This window comes from Erpetoichthys calabaricus, chromosome 12 (assembly GCF_900747795.2).
Source record: "Erpetoichthys calabaricus chromosome 12, fErpCal1.3, whole genome shotgun sequence".
Taxonomy (NCBI): Eukaryota; Metazoa; Chordata; class Cladistia; order Polypteriformes; family Polypteridae; genus Erpetoichthys; species Erpetoichthys calabaricus.
Window position 1 is genome coordinate 145,545,801 of NC_041405.2, and position 17,527 is coordinate 145,563,327.

Consider the following 17,527-nt stretch of genomic DNA (forward strand, 5'->3'; position numbering starts at 1 on the left):
TTCATGTGACCTTATCCTCTTAATAGCAAGTCCAGAAAATGTTCTGTCTGCATTTTATGAGATAGTAAGTGCAAAAACTTGCACGTTGTTCAGTTACTGTAGATTAGATATCGCATCTGGCATCTGTATGCTTACACTGCCTTGTTTTTTATCAGCCAATAAATCATTCCTGTTAAAGATAAGAGAAATTGTTCCTGATATGTAAATGTGATTTGCAAGACTGGTTACTTTTTCAAATAGGAAGCTCCACTTTTATCTTTTAAAGATCTCTTAATCTGGTATTGTACTGGATAAAATGGGTTAAGAAAATAGACAAAAACAAAGATCTTAAATATGTTGAAAGTTTATTGATTTCTTGTACTATGTTAGGCATTATGGATGTAGTGAGAAGTCAAGCAAAATATCACCTTTTATTGGCTAACTAAATGATTACAAAATGCAAGCTTTCAAGGCAACTCAGGCACCTTCTTCATCTTGCCTTGAAAGCTTGCATATTGTAATCTTTTTAGTTAGTCAATAAAAGGTGTAATTTTACTTGATTTCTTAAAGAAATACTCCACCTAAAAAGTACATTTTTCTGTATGTTACCCAATATAGTTTGTAGTGATGAACAAAAAAAATCCTTTGTTTTCATGCAGACCGAGAGAAAAAATGTTTGATAAAGACCCTAATGGCAACCAGTGCTAAACTAAAAATGATGTGAAAAAATTTGATGGAATTCACATTTCTTTTTTCCTGTTGTATAATCAAAACAGGCAAAATGCATGCATTGTTTGCTAAAATATTATTAGTAAGTATATTATTTATTACTCCCTGAAAAAATCTGTATACAACATAAACAGGAAAGACATTCCCATAATACTCTACTTTTGAATTGAAGATCTGCCCCTCCCCCTCATTCACTGGTCAAGACTCCTGTCTTTCTCTCACTCTGCATGATAACATGAGACGAAACATTCACTACAAATTACATGGGATAAGTAACATATAAACAATTTTATGGGTGGAATGTTCCTTTAAAATTAGTGAAATGGGGGAAATTGTTTTACCACACTACGTGTTTTGAGATTTTGTATGATTGTTAATGCACATTGTAGCTACAGTGCTATAACATTAGAATATATCAGTTGTCACAAAAGCAGACCACAGACTTATAAAGGTTTGGGGCAGCCACCCGTATATTGTGCCTTGACTGCAAATGGGTTTAAATTGATTGAGATGATCACAGGTTCGAGTCCAAAACAGAACTGAATATAATAGGAAATGATGGTTGCTTTAAAGCCTGGGACCAAAAGTGACATTATCATTGGGCCCAGAAACCAGACGTGATGTGTTTTTGTGCCGGAAGTGACATCATCCTTGGCACCTGGACCGGAAGTGATGACACCGCTGGCACTGGAAACGGAAAGTGACATCATCCATGGATGGTCTGCAGAAGATTGAGAAAGAGAGTTAGTTCAGTTCACCAACCCCTGGTCTGGCGTTGTAGTACTCTTCTTAAGGCCTTTAAGGTGTCTTCCAATCGCACGTGTATGACACGGTTAGAAAGATGACAAATCTATCAGTGACAAAAGGGTGTTCAATTTAAAGTAGCCTTTCAAAATCTATGGGCACTTTTTTTTTATTTCTAACATTGTTATAAAAATTATACTTAAACACCAACATGGAGGTACAAATGGTGGAAGGAAGTTGAAAGTCATTTTTGTACTTGTAGTTGGCATATACTATACTAATTTCCCTTATAATTCTTAACACATGTATCTCTTAATAATCTTTTTCTTTAACATTCATTACTAATACAGTAGATCACGTTTCTCAGTCTTGCTGTAAGTCTAGTTGCTCTTTTCTTATAATATGGAGATGAATATTGTACCCAATAATTCCAATGAGGCCTCACAAGTGTGGTGTATGTCTTAAGTTTAACCGGCCTTGATTTGTATTTGGCACAGTGTGTTATGTAATCCAATATCTGTTTAGCCTTTCAAATCGCTTCTGAAAAGTACCTGAGTGTGAGCAGTGATGAGTTCATCAGGACTCTCAAGTCTTTATAATATGGCGTATTTTAGACACAACCAAACCCCGTGTAAACATATCTTTTTTTTTTTTTTTTTTTTTTTTTTTTTTTTTTTTTTTTTTTTTTTACTTCATATGTGTAAAATTTTATATCTGCCAACAACTGGATCCTGTCCAGGTCTAACTGTAATGATTCTGCTAATTCTAGGATATCTGCCATTTCACTTAATTTAACTCATCAGTAGACTCTGCCAGTGTGTTTGTTACATTCCTATCTTGATGATTTGCATGAATGATCCCAGTACTGACACTTGTGACACCTCACTTTTAACATCACGCAGTTTGGAAAGTTTGCATATTGTAATCTTTCTAGTTAGCCAATAAAAGGTAACATTTTTCTTAATTTCTTGCCACTCAGAAAAGAACCTAATATCTCTCTATTATATAAAAAAATCCTGGGACGAGACGAGACTTTTTCAGAGAGATACTTTCATGTCCCGCGAGACGAGACTTTGTGCCAAGAGATTTAACCACGCCCGGGCTCAGAAATAAAAGACAAAGAGTAGATGACAAAGTAGAACTTCATAAAGAATTCAAAAACATTTGCGTGATACACATGCAGAGCAGGTTGGAGAAAATGGAAATACTAAAATTCGAAAGTCTCAAAAACATGATAGTAAAGATCACATTAGCGCAAACAAATGGAAATTATTACTTGGTGAAATAACGGAACAGCGAAAAGAGGTTGAATATATTGTTTGGAGACTTGTAGATTGTCTAATTCATGCTGCCATCAGGGAAAAGTAATGTTTCTTCCAAATGAAGAGGCATATCCGTGAGAATTAAAAGATTTTTTGTTTGGTGAAAGTGAAATCCACATACGCGAGCGGCAAAGACGCGCAGTGGCTGCCGTGTAGCACAGGCTGGGGGGTTGGCGAGCGAAAAGACTAGTACTTTTAAAATTACAGTAGACCCCCGCGAGGACGTGGTTCAGGGTTCACGGCCTCAGTCGTTCACTGATTTTTCCTTAGAACCTAACTAATAATTGTTAGCGGAAACCGCAAATATCCTCCGCAATTTTGTATGGCTTTTTTTCATGGCAATACTGCACTGTAGAGAAAACAGGAAGCAGCCATAGAGGAAAACGCAGCTTGGGATGGTGAAAGTAGCCAATCCGAGAGCGTTGTACTCTACTAGAATTTGAAGCTGCAACTCCCAGCATTCCCTGCAGTGGCTGTGATTGGTCTTCTGCTGAGGGTGCAGGGGCTGTTGGGGTAAAGGATGTCAGTGCGGCTTTTAAAAAGGGGGCCAGTGACCAAAAGAAAAAAAAAAAGTTTTTGTAATTTGTGTTTCAAGTTCCTGTCTCTCTGGCTGCCTTCTGTTGGGTTACCTGTACTTATTCGTTTTGTCCTGGATCGTTTCGTGGTTGGGGTCTGGATTGTCTGCCTTCTGCCTGTGTACATGAGAATGGTAAGTGGATTCATTGCCGTCCTGTGAAGGAAGGATCACTCCTGAACCCGTCCACTCATCTTTACCATTTCAGGAACTACCAATAGGACTATCTTTACATTCCCATTCAACATGTGGATCTCTGGACTATCTGTTTTCATCATTACATTTCATCCGTTGCTGTTTTTCATGGACTTGACTGTGTGTGTTTTTGTTGATGCTTTGTTGTATTTAATGTATAATCGCTGTAAGGGGAGCAGGGGTGGTATTGTTGTTTTAATTACATTGTTTATTTGCTGTTTGATTACTGATTTGTTTTGTTTTTGTCTCTGTTTGTGATTGCGTGTGGGTCGGGTCAAGGCTGGGTGCATCCCTGGAATTTCCACCATAAAAATAAATAAATCACAGTCTTCTCGAAAGTGTGAATCTTAGCAATACCGGACTGCTACAGCATTATTCATTTATCCTTGCTGCTGATTGACTGCTGCCCTGTGATGCATCTCCAGCTGAGTGTTCTCGTGTTTTCCGTTGTTCTTCTTAATCCTTAAACCGCCACAACTGGCTATAGTTGTTTCCGAGTGCCATTTGCCAGCATGTAGGAGCCACGTATATTTGGCGACATACATGCATTGAACATGCAACCGGCTATCGTCGGTTCCCAGTGCAATTTACCAGCGCGCCAGAGCTGATCAGTCAGTGCCGTACATTTGTTGAGCAGCCAGCTCATGACCACTGCCGGCCTCTGCAGCCTCACTGTCTCTGGGATTGAGCTGCTGCATTAGACTAGCCTGCCAGCCTCAGCGCTTACCTCTGTGTGCTTGCGTGCAGCCAGTTCAAGTGCAGTTGGCTCGGTGATTTACTGAATTTCATCAATGGTGTCTGTTGCACCTTGTACATATTGTTCCAGTAGTTTTTCAAATAGTTTTTACAGTTCATTAGCAGTGTATAAAATGATCAGTGTTGCAGTAATTGTGATTATATTTGCATGAAAAAAAATGTGTTCCATTAAAATTTCACCTTTTCTTTGTGAATTGTGACATTTACTTAAAAAGTGCAGCAAAAAAGTATTTGGCATCCAGGGATGCATTAACCCCCAAGTATGTGGCAGTTTAAGGGTTAAAGCCCCAAGATGCCGTTGAAATGCCCTGCACCTTCTAAGGCTTCTGGCAATGAACATGCGCATGCATGAATTACAGTACATATAGCGGTAACATCGGTATTTTACATTCTAGCACTGCAGGTGACATCAGTACAGTACTTTACAGTATACGGGTTTAGATAATGTATTAAGCTGAGGTTGAAATGAAATTAAAGTGTTTTGGGGGCATATTTAGGGTTTAAACTATAAAAATAAGCATTTTTTTAACCACATCCATAATTTGCGGTTTTTCACAATTCGCGGGTGCTCTAAGAACGTAACCCCCGCGAATTTTGGGGCTGTACTGTAATTACTTAGACATGAAAAATATAAATTACACGTAATTGTTTTAAATGTAGTTATTATGTATAAAAAGTAATCACTTTTTTTTTCCCTCTTATTATCCTCACGGTGGATGTCTGCTAACATAAACTCACTCTCCCCCTGTTCTTCAAACACCACTCTCATGGTCTTGGGGGGGAAAAATCCAAATGAGAGTGTGGGAGATGGATTGTTAAAGACATGTGGCACCCAAGTGCTAGGCAGGCAGAGAGAAGCACCTCAACGAATTCCTTGTAACTTTCCACTATGAGTGACCAAGAAAGCTGTGGCACACACTTTTTTTTTTTTTTTAATAAAAGAACACTGTATTCTTCTACTGTGTGCTTCTTGCAAATGTTTGTAAAAACTTTTCAAGCAACAACTTTCTCTCTTAATAATAAAAATGCATCTTTCTAACCTTCTAAATATGCATTTCTGGCTATTTTGCAGAAATAAGAGAGAGAAAAAATCAGTAATTGAGAGTAAAAAAGTGTAGCAAATTCTTGATTTTGGGTTGTTCCCATCTCAACTAATATTAACTTCCATTTTTCAGTTCGGCATATATTTCAGATACTATCCTGACCATGAAAAATAGATATTCCATAAAGCAAGCTTGTTTAAAAAAAAATCAATTTCTTTCAAAAGTGCATTTCTTACTGAATCAAGTATCTCATGGAAACGGTTTGTGGTAGAGAAACTCCAATTTCAGAAATGGATTCGGTACGCAATTACAGTACAACTTATTTGCCATGGGAGGATTTTGGTGCAGACCAGTGTTATTTGCTGATACACCCATATTTGATGTTTTAAACTTTTATAATTGCTTCAGTGTTTTCTGTTGTTGCCTAAGCTATGCAAATGTCAGCATTTAAAATTACAGTATAGTTTTAGTTGCTTTAAAGAAAATCAATCAGATGGATGTGAATCATGAAACTGTAGACACAAGCATCATTTATAAAAACCCTGAAACATCCCTGTTAACTTAGTGCATTAGTCAGGCATTAACAGATCATATGAGAAGATAAGATTAATGCTGTTGTTGCCTGGGACTGTAAACTGACACTCAGTACATGGATGTTGATTACGAGCTAGTAAAGACTGACGGAGACTGTGCTTTTATTTTATTTGCTACTTCACGAATAGCATTTCATAAACCATTTTTGATTACAGATGCAGATTTTTATGAATGCTCAATTTTTGAATTAAGAACATTTTAGCTCATTACCACACCCATGTTTAACATTTGTGCAGCTATAGAAGTCACATCTCTGTAGTTTATTAAATAGTGCCTCATTGTCTGTCTTAAGGAAAATAATAGCAATGACAGGGCTTTAAAGTCACTTCTTGCCGTAGGGTCTGTTAGACTTGCTGACTGCAACTGTTAATCTCATCGCTGGACCATGTCAATGTACATTGCTGGGTATGTCAGATTATAATTGAGAATTGGTTGGGAATGTCAGATTAATTAACTGCCTGATAACTTTGCAGCACAGTCATTCTCACCCAGTGGCATGCTGCCTGATGGTGCAGGTGCTGTTCAAAGGGTTAACAGGTACGATGAGCTCGCTCACAATCTCAAAACATTAAGCAGATGAGCCTCTCTTCTGTTTTTCCGGTCCAAAACACCTGCGTTCCTCATTCCTCATCGTTGTTCCGCATCGTACTTCCGGCTGCGCATTTGTTGTTTGTCATCTCTCATGCACACAGAGGCACTCGTGTGGCTAAAGACCAAATCAAACCAGTTTGTTTGGACTAGTTGGACTGAGTTGCTGAGGATGTCACATTACGCAACTGACTTTACTGGAGCATGCTCCCGGATGCCTCTGACTCGCTCAGAGTATGTAATTGATGCTTTGACTGAAAACTGCTGGAGAAGTTGTCTAATGTAACATTGTCTTAAGCTGCATATAGCAACTTTCGAGCATATGTTTATTGAGTTATGAGTTGATATGAAGTTGCTGTTGAATTTGCATTCACAATGACAAAAAATAAGCAATCTCAACCTTCTTATAATCAGTTACTAGTTTGTTTACATTTGAGCACAGGAAATGTATGCTTCCTGTATTCTGGGCAAAAAATTAAGAGACTGGTTGTGTTTAGGCCATCCCAAGTTTGTTATTGCATCATAAATAGACTCAAAAGACTATGGAAATTTAACAATGCATTGCCATTTTGGTTGCGTGTATTTTACAGTATTTGCATTGCATATGTTACCGACCTCAGGCCTAGGGGAACCTGGGCCAGGTACAAGCCACTGTTGCTACAGGGTGTAGCCACAGCAATATGGTGTAAAACATAAAAGAAACAGACAGCAGTCCCAAGTCTCAGACCATACTTCTCTGTTCTCTTCTACCTTTATTCTCCTTTTCCCAGAAATATATATATGCTTCAATTTCTGCATAGATGAACATGGTAATCAGTGAAAACAATGGTGCAAACCAATTTACTCTGTATAACAAATAGTGTAAACACATTTACTTTGAGTACTTGATTAGAAACCAATGTCCCCAGAACTTGTTAATTTTCCAAAGAAGCAGACAGTTCTGTATCTACACATTGTGTGTAGATAAGATACTACATCAAAGCAGTCTGACTATTCAAAGCAGGTGACTCTTTAGCAAGACAGGTAAATATTTGTGTCCTGTAGATAGCCATCAGCAATAACCTGTAGCAGAATTTTCCAGAAATTCTGCCTTTTCTTTAAAACACTGGTTTATAGCCCATTACACATACATCCATTAATATTCCAACCCGCTATATCCTAACTACAGGGTCACGGAGGTCCGCTGGAGACAATCTCAGCCAACACAGGGCGCAAGGCAGGAAACAAACCCCGGGCAGGGTGCCAGCCCACCGCAGACCGCACACACACCCACACACACCAAGCACGCACTGGGGACAATTTAGAATCACCAATGCACCTAACCTGCATGTCTTTGGAGGAAACCGAGTCCCCGGATGAAACCCACGCAGACACAGGGAGAACATGCAAATGCCATGCAGGGAGAACCCGGGAAGCAAACTCGGGTCTCCTGTGAGGCAGCTGCACTACCCACTGTGCCACCATGCCGCCCATTGCTTAATATTGAATTTGAAAATGCTGAATGATGCTGTTGCTGTCCTATAACCATTGTCCAACTTTGGAGCATTAAATTTAATTACAGTGACTTTGTGACTAATGCAAAAAAATAAATAAATAATAATAACAATACGAGTGATTTGTTATTCCCAGAGATAGTTTTAAACAAAATTATTGTGTATTTTTAAATTCAGGGCGAACGTGTTTTATTCGTAATCAGCTCAGTATTCAGATATTTTTTTTCCTCTAGTTTGTATAGGGATTTGTGAAAGTCCTTACCCCAGAGACAGTTTTTCAGAATCTGGTGCTTAAATTAACATAGCTTTGAAAAATCAAGTGTTAAAATCTTCAAAAGTAAATAGTAAGAGAAAAAATACTTAATGGCACAAATCATTGCTCTGACCCAAAAATGTGATTTAAGTGAGTTTAGTAAGTGTGTGATTAGACAGCCTAAATCTCTTCTTTACAAGGGGTGATCAAAATGTTTTAAGACTGACTTGACCTGACCTGTTAAGAGAAACAGCGGCAATGCCAGATGAATTTTATTTTTTAGTTTAATCCCCATGAACACTAATACACTTTGTAAAATGTTCACAGAGCTTTTCCATGCCTCTCACATAAAATATTTTGACTTACTTGAGTAAGCACTGTTCTGTAGCTGATTTGACAGCTACTGTAAATCATTTCATCGAGGCAGGCCTGTGTCAATAGACAGTTAAACTGGCTTCCTTCAGGGACAGGCTATTTATTTGTGTAAAATATAAGTTTCCAGTACATTTTGGGGAAATTTTAAAAATATAAAAATACAGTTAAACGTAATTTGAAAAATAATCAGGAATACTGTATAAATAATATTTAGTGATAACCGCATCACTAAACAACCCCTAGGTGTCACCAAAGTTATCTGAATGAATCAATCGGGGCCAACAAAGTTGCACTTATGATTTGCAAGCTTTCCAAAGTTTAAACAATTTATTTCATTGGGTAACATTTCTTGCAAGTAAAGACTACAGTTTCTGCCATTAGTTACAATTACAAGTACAGCTGCCTTTGAACAAGGTGCTGCCCTGTTAGTGACCTTAGGTAACAACAATAAAAAGGAATGACATTGAAGATGGATATTATTTCAAAGCGAAATGTAACTTCTTCAGTTTGAACTCATTTTAGTTTGAATCCAACCTATAAAGGAGAGCCAGAGAAGTTGAAAGAGGCCATTTGTCGGCATTGGTTCAAAAAGGTAGTCATTAAATTTTCAAATAGGAGCAGTGTGTGGATAGACTTAAAACACAACCCACTCAGTGCTTTTGCTTAGTTGATGCCCTCCTCTTCTCTGTCATCTTCACAATCAAAGCCACAATGCTTATGGTTTACTTTTTACAGCTGGGATCCTTTTATTTCTTACTTGTGAAACATGCGCACTTACAGTCCTAAAGTAAATTTGCAAATAAAAAACCAAGTTAAAGATAAAGAGCTGTTGATACGTATTATGTTTCCTAAGCAGATATTTATTTCAGTTCCTCTAGAAGTTGTAATGCCTTTTTCTTCTTTTCCTGGGGCGTGTAGAACAAGGAGAACTTTTGTATTTTGGCAACACATTCGTTTTGTTTTCATCATCAAAAAATAAGATATCGGTCACATTTGTCATGAAGCCTTGTCAAGTGGTGATCGTCAAAGAAACGATGATCTCGATTGTCGGCATGCTCTTCCATCTCTTTCTCATTCTTGCATTCTGTATACTGGACTTTGTCTTTCATGGCTGTGACCGATCATGTTTCCTTGCTACTCAATTGCTCTGTATTCAGTATCACTTCTTGCTTGTCGATATGCTTCAGCATCATTTCTTATTCTTTCAAATTCATCATCACTTATTTGCCTTCTGTGATTTGATTGGTGATGCTCAGTAGATGTCACTGCTCGTCTTTTTTTCTTTCTGCCATAATGGTGGTTATCACTTGACTTTTAGATCACTTTGCTATAAAACATGACTACAGGTCACTTTGCCATCCTTTATTTACATTTAATAAACTTTGATATTTAGTGATCAGTAAACACAATACTTGCACTTGATTAAGAATTCTGAACACATGTATCAGTTCCAGGGTGATTATCAGTAGATAGGCTTGAAGAAAATATTGTTGATTTACAATAACATTTTCAGGCCACCATATTGCCGCTACCTAAAATCTTTTGAATTTCCAAGATATATCAGGTTATATTTAAGATTACTTCTTGGTAGTGTATATGTTTCAGTGTCTTGTCTTCTTATCCTTTCTCATTCTTAGTCACTTAATTGTCTACATCCGTTCACTTGATGCTTAAAAGGTGTTGGTGCTCTTCTTTTTCTTTCAGCCATTATGGTGGCTATTGCATGGTTTTTTAATACTTTGATGTAAACATGTGCACAGCTTTGCCAACCAGGTTCCTACTGCCTACAACTTTTTGAATTTCCAGAATAAATCGTGTCAAAAGCTTTTACTTAAAGTCAAGGTTTCTAACCCTGTTAGTTTGTGAGTAACCATGTGACAGACAGACAGACAGATCTTAGCATTTTATATACAGCAATCAGCTACAATATTAAAACCCCCTACCTAATATTGTTTAGATCTGCCTCATGCCACAAAAACAGCTCTGACCCATTGAGGCATGAACTCTACAAGACCTCTGTGGTTGTCATCTGGTATCTGCCACCAACACATTAGCAGTAGATCTTTGAATTTCTGTATGTTGCATCCAATGAACGGACTTGTTTTTCAAGCACATCCAACAAATGCTTAATCGGATTGAGATCTGCGGAATTTAGAGGCCAAGTTAACACCTTGAATACTTTGTCATGTTCCTCAAATTCCTGAATAATTTTTGCAGTTTGGTAAGGCATATTATCTTGCTGAGAAAGCCACTGCCATGAAGGATTGTATGTGGTCTGCAGCATTGTTTAGTAGTTGGTATGTATCAAAGTAACATCCACCGGAATTCCAGGACCCAAGGTTTCCCAGCAGAACATTTCCCAGAGCATCACGCTGCCTCTGCCGGCTTGCCTTCTTCCCATAATGCATTCTGCTGACATGTCTTTCTTAGGTAAATGGCACATACACACACACCCACCCACCTGTCCACATGATCTAAAAGAAAACATGATTCACAGACCAGGCCACCTTCTTCAATTGCTCCAAGGTCCAATTCTGACGTTCACATGCCCACTGTACATGCTTTTGGTGGTGACATATGTCATCATTGGCACTCTGACTGGTCTGCAGCTACGCCGCACCATATACAGCAATGCACTGTGTGTTCTGACATCTTTCTCTCATGGTCAGCATTGTTTCTCAGTAATTTGTGCTACTGCAGCTCTTCTGTGGGATCAGACCAGACAGGCTAACCTTCACTCCCCACATGCATCAATAAACCTTGGATGTCCATGACCATGTTACTGGTTCACTGATTGTGCTTCCTTGTATCACTTTTGGTAGGTCCTGACCACTCACTCAGTCATCTAGCCCAATTTGGCCCTCGTCAAAGTCACAATTTTAATGAGATAATCAATGTTCACTTCAGCTGTCTGTGGTTTTAGTGCTGTGGCTAATTGGAGTATATAGATGCGTTATTTATAGGGTACCATTTGCAGTGAAATCCATCCATCCATCCATCCTAACTACAGGGTCACGGGGGTCTGCTGGAGCCAATTCCAGCCAACATAGGGCGCAAGGCAGGAAACAAACCCCAGGCAGGGCGCCAGCCCACTGCAGGGCACACACATACCCACACCCCAAGCACACACTAGGGACAATTTAGGATCGCCAATGCACCTTTGGACTGTGGGAGGAAACCGGATCACCCGGAGGAAACCCACGCAGACATGGGGAAAACATGCAAACTCCACGCAGGGAGGACCTGGGAAGCGAACCCAGGTCTCCTAACTGCAAGGCAGCAGCGCTACCTCTGTGCCACCGCGCCACTCCCTACAGTGAAATGTTTGTCTAAATATGACATTACACTTTACATTTAAAGAATCTATGAAACTTTGAACTTTTCTATAGGCTATTGTTTGTAGTAGCCAAGCAAATCAGTGTAACATTGGCCAGTAATTGTGGCGTGTCATCAAAATGGTCTACACTTTTAACATTATAGAAAATCATACACATGATGTTGGAATCTGCTTGGACCCATAATTTCTTTGATTTTGGATAATTCTCATTATTCCATTGTTGTTTGGTCCCTGGGTCATAGTGGTTTATCCAAGGCTTCATCCCCAGTTATGAAACAGACTCTGAATTAAATACCTGGAGATTTTTTCTTGGATCATTGGATATAGTAAGTTAATGCTCTGGCCTACAAGGATATCTTTATTTAATCATTCATAAAGAATGGATTTTATTGACCCATAAATATATTTAGAGTGTCTGCTATCTAAAACACTGTCTCACTCCAATTTTGCATCATTAATGCTTCACAGGGGAAACAATTTCTTTTGTCATCTGTGTCATAGGATAGCCAGACCTTGGGTCATTGACAAGAGGTGTCTTGCCTCTCTCTTAACTGTGGCATATGAAAGGACCTGGTCTTGGTATACATTTTCTAGATAACAAGACATCTCTGAAGGTGCATTTAGTGTTCTCTAAATTTAGAATTTCAGTGACACCACAATACTTAATTTTATAGTTTTTGCTACCCATGTTAACTTAGTTCATTTACAAGAAACGAACACCATAAGCCATACATCCTAGAAACTTTTCATTAAAATATTACATTACTCAGAAACTAATTTATACAACACCAAAGAATATGCTTAATATGTTAGTCCATTCTGTAAGTAAGTTTTACACCAACATCCAGAAGTAGTTTAGGATAAGTGATTTTGACAACTAGGATGGTACCATTTGGACAGAACAGCTGAAGCCCTTTCAGGTTATCTGGAGCTCCACTGTGGACTGCAGTCTTTGAGTGTTACAGCCACTTGTGCCTGATTCAGGTCTGGCTTATAACCAGGCCAGCCCTGGATTAATCATTAATCAAAATAAGCATGCAATGAGGGTACTAAGGAAAGGGCACTACAGAGTTTTTCCCCCTAGCTATCACGCCCTTAACTCTTTCACAACAACATGACTTTGTAGCAGTGTTACATGAATGGGGAGTCTTAATGTGTTTTGTGTTGAGTTGTGTCTTTCGTAGCGTTGTCCCATTTATGTAATCTATGGTGTGTCTGTGTAAATGTTGTCCCCTGGAAACAAAGGGGAAAGGACATCACTGCAGGACTGTGACCCCTCAAGGTAGTTTCCTGTTCACCCATTAAGTCCATCCGGGTTCTTTCCTATTTAAATGAGAGGAGGGAAATAGGGAAAAAAGGAGGTGAGAAGGAGAAGGAAACAAACCAGAACACAACCTTAAAACGCATCACAAGAGACAGAGAAACGCTGATCCGGGTCGTCACATACCTATCCACAGCTTGCTGCTCTCAATGCCAGACCTGTAACGATCTCGCCATTCTCACAAAAACCTCGGGGTACTGTATTATCACGACATGCCGAGGACCATATGGTGAGACCGTTTCTTTTTATTTTGGGAAAGAAGCTAACAATTGAGTGCTTCCATATTGCAGTTACTGCTGGACAGTTTCTAACCAGTTCAAGACCATTTCCATTAATCATTCTCTGGACAATTTCCTGGACTTTACATGTGATATTTGTTTCTTGTGCATTATGTCTGTTTTATGTTCAGTGTAGAGTCAAGGGAGGATTTGCATTGTATTTTTAGTGCTGCACTGTTTAGTATAATATTTTGCTGTGGGGTTGTGGGTGTTAGGGATGTGTTGTGCTTGGTTCATGCCACATATCACTCTTCACCAAGACCAAACGTTCCACTTTGGGCTAATGAAATAGTAGAACCTTCTATTATACATGCTGCGCCTCCTAAATGTTTTCCAAACAAATGTGTCCTTAGCAACACATAGATAATAATAGATTTCTTCATGTCATCCTTCTTTATATATCAAATGTATGAAGTTATTGACATTTCTGGACAGTCTGCATTTCTGTGTATTTCACTGTAATATTTCTAGAGTGTTTTTTTTGGGTCGTAGTTAGTCCCTTAGCAGATTTCGTAACCCATGGCTACTGACTTTAGAGAGAACTGAGTGAGGCATATCACGGAGGTGTTGGATTATTTTCAGTGACAGTGGTGTGCTTGACAGGCGTCCGGTGGGATGTCAGATGCTGAACTGCAGTTCTCTCTCTCTCTCACCCACACTTTATTGTGCATCTGTTTTCACATTTGCAAGTGCTGAGTCAGTGTGTGGTATAGAAAAGTAAAGCAAACTCCTCCTGCTTGAGTGAATTTTCAGATGGATTTTTATAGAGTGTTATGATATGGAGTTTTCACAATGGCAAAATGGTTGTGTGGCCTTGAGAAGAATTTGTCAAAGCAGGACAGGATCATCAGAACTCAGCCAAACCACGAATGCTACCTCCTGGCTTCAGCTGGAGCAGGCCCTAAATAAATAGCACAGAATGAATCAAAATCTATAAAAAAAAAAAGCCTCAACAAAGAGAAGGATAACCATAACCCTCTGGTTTGTGCAACAAGAAATTAAACAGTAAATTGAACCAAACAAATGACAATCTTCTCCCAAGCCTTCTCAACTCACTTATATAGCCAGAGTAAGGACTAAGAAACAGTGACATTGGGGGGCTCCGCCTCATGGGGCTCCACCCTCAAAGAAAAAGGAGCAGCAGAACATTTAAAGAGACAAGCATAACTGTAGAATCACAAAAGAAACAAGTAGAAGTAACATAAAGACATAAAAAAATAGTAACTCATTATTAACAAAAACAACAATGAAACATAAAATACAAATAACTTTGAACCAATAAACACAGACAGCTAAAATGGCAACTGTCTCCATCATTTTCATTGTCCTGTATCACGATGGCTTGTTAGAAGGTATAGTGTTCCTCTGCCATTACTTTTGATGTTTCTCTTCTTGTGGTTACATGTATAGCACTGGCACACTAGTCTCCAATACTGCAAATGCCCTTTAGAACATCTGAGAGTAAGGCAAGCTTTTTGTTATCTTTGGTGCACTCACTGGTTATGTGTCTTTTGTCAAACAGCCTAATACTTTTGTGGTTTTTCACAGTTCCAGGAACCCCTGAGATTGATGTTTCTGAGTGCCTTGTCGCAGACAACTGCATTACATTGGTATGGAGAATCTCAGAAGGGGACTCTAAGATTGACCACTACGACCTGGAGTACCGGCGTACCAATCATGAGGGCCCTCTGCGGGCCAAGGAAGATTACCCTTGGATGGTGGTGGAGGGGGTACGTGAAACCGAGTACACGCTGTCAGGTCTGTGAAAGGTTTGTTGATGTCACTAGAGTTGCTGGGTTATATTTAATTCCTGAAGACTCCCACTGATGTGGTTGCACATTTTGCTTGTGTGATACAGGTCTAAGGTTTGACACGCGCTACATGATCTTTCGTGTTAAGGCATGCAACAAAGCAGTGGCTGGGGAGTTCAGTGAACCTATCACACTCGAGACCAGTGGTAGGTATATTGGTTGGGCTGGATCAGTGGAGTGCACTGATCTAGGATATTAACTGCATTTTTTTTTTTTTTTCAGCCTTTGTATTCAAGCTGGATGCCAGCTCTTCCCACCAGAATCTGCGGGTGGATGACATGAGTGTGGAATGGGATGCCACAGGGGGAAAAGTACAGGAGATTCGCAAAGATGGAAAGAACCGGACTGCCTCACCACTGAATTCACCTGCTAGGTAGGACTTGGTGATGGATTTGGCACTCCATTAACTTTATGACACAGGTGTCTCCTTTAAAGAGCGGATACTCTTGATCATTTCTGTGGTGTGATAGAATCATTGTTTTCATAGGTCTGTAGTGATGTCACCAAAGAGAATGCCCACACCACGAGGGGGACGGGACAGGTTTACTGCAGAGTCATACACAGTTCTGGGTACGTCCAGGCAATCTCTTCAGCTTGGTATAATGTGATGAAGCACAACAGATTTACTGTTCTTGAATTGTTATGACAGCTTATTTTCACTACTAATTTACCCCTTTCCTAAGGACAGGTGATGCACTGATTGACAGTGGCCAGCACTACTGGGAAGTTCGGTTCGACAAAGAAAGCAAGGCATTTGCTGTGGGAGTTGCTTTTCGCAATCTGGGGAAATTTGACCAGTTGGGCAAAACCAATGCCTCTTGGTGTCTGCACCTTAACAACTGGCTCCAAGTCAGTTTCACTGCAAAGCACAACAATAAGGCAAAAACTCTGGAGGTGCCATTGCCAGATCGCATAGGGGTCTACTGCAACTTTGAAGAGGGTAAGCTGACAGCTTTCATCTTCCCCTTCAGTTATCAGGGGGCCCCACTATCAAACGAAGAGGAGCAGCAGAACATTTAAAGAGATAATAAGTATACAATCACAGAAGAATCCAATAGAAATAACATAAAGACATGAAAAATATAATAGCTCAAAATTAACAAAAACAACAACAAAACATACAAAAAATATAAATAACTTTAAACCAACCATAACAGGCAGCAAAAATGTAGGAAGGGGTATAGAACTTCACAAGGCACTGTATCCATCGTTTTCATTGTCCTATATCTGTATGTGTAATGACAGGAACAGAAATATCAAAAGTAACAGAGGAATACCATAACTTTAATCAAGCCATCATGATATAGATAGATAGATAGATAGATAGATAGATAGATAGATAGAAAGTATCTATCTATCTATCTATCTATCTATCTATCTATCTATCTATCTATCTATCTATCTATCTATCTATCTATCTATCTATCTATCTATCTATCTATCTATCTATCTATATCATGATGGCTTGATTAAAGTTATGGTATTCCTCTGTTACGTTTGATATTTCTGTTCCTGTCATTACACATACAGAATTTAGGGGTTTTACCATTTTTCTATTAATCACTCACTCTGCTCCATTGATTTCAGGGTACCTTTCATTCTACAATGCGAGAACCAAGCAACTAATTCACTCCTTCAAGACCAAGTTCTCTCAGCCTGTACTGCCAGCTTTCATGGTAAGTGTAGTGATCAGTAGCCTTTACTGATGCATTCAAAGTGCAATATGCCCTTCTTTAAGAATACAGTGAGAATCAAAAATATTGGGGCACAAAGGTAATACATGTTCTGTTATATATTTGTAAAATGTGTATTCTAGGTGAAAAGATGAATATGAGACTAAAGAAACAAGTGACAGATTTTATATCTGTATAATGTTTCACATATAGCATAAACAATGTTGACAAAAATGACATTTGTTATGTTTAAGTCCCCCAGAGGTACTGGGACTAATGACTGACAGCTGATCCTGATGGCTGGGGTGTTCCCTTAATTATCAACACATAAAAGAGCTCTGACTCTGTAGGGTTGGTTGTAGTCATTGGAGTTTGCATTTGAGGTCTACTGTTGACATTAAAGGTACAAAAAAAGACAAAAGCTAGTGAATTGATTGTGATAGGAAAAGCAAGCTATTTGAA

At 38.9% G+C, this 17,527-nt stretch overlaps 1 protein-coding gene across 1 annotated transcript in view; it reads left to right on the forward strand.

Annotated features, from left to right (window-relative positions):
* The window catches only part of fsd1 (fibronectin type III and SPRY domain containing 1), a 66,849-nt gene that overhangs the window by 44,524 nt on the left and 4,798 nt on the right, over positions 1 to 17,527 (forward strand). Inside the window, exons 7-12 of the mRNA XM_028816487.2 lie at positions 15,130 to 15,339; positions 15,440 to 15,538; positions 15,615 to 15,765; positions 15,880 to 15,962; positions 16,081 to 16,332; positions 16,980 to 17,068. Of these exons, the coding sequence (XP_028672320.1) occupies positions 15,130 to 15,339; positions 15,440 to 15,538; positions 15,615 to 15,765; positions 15,880 to 15,962; positions 16,081 to 16,332; positions 16,980 to 17,068 (884 nt within the window). The remainder of the gene's footprint in view (positions 1 to 15,129; positions 15,340 to 15,439; positions 15,539 to 15,614; positions 15,766 to 15,879; positions 15,963 to 16,080; positions 16,333 to 16,979; positions 17,069 to 17,527) is intronic.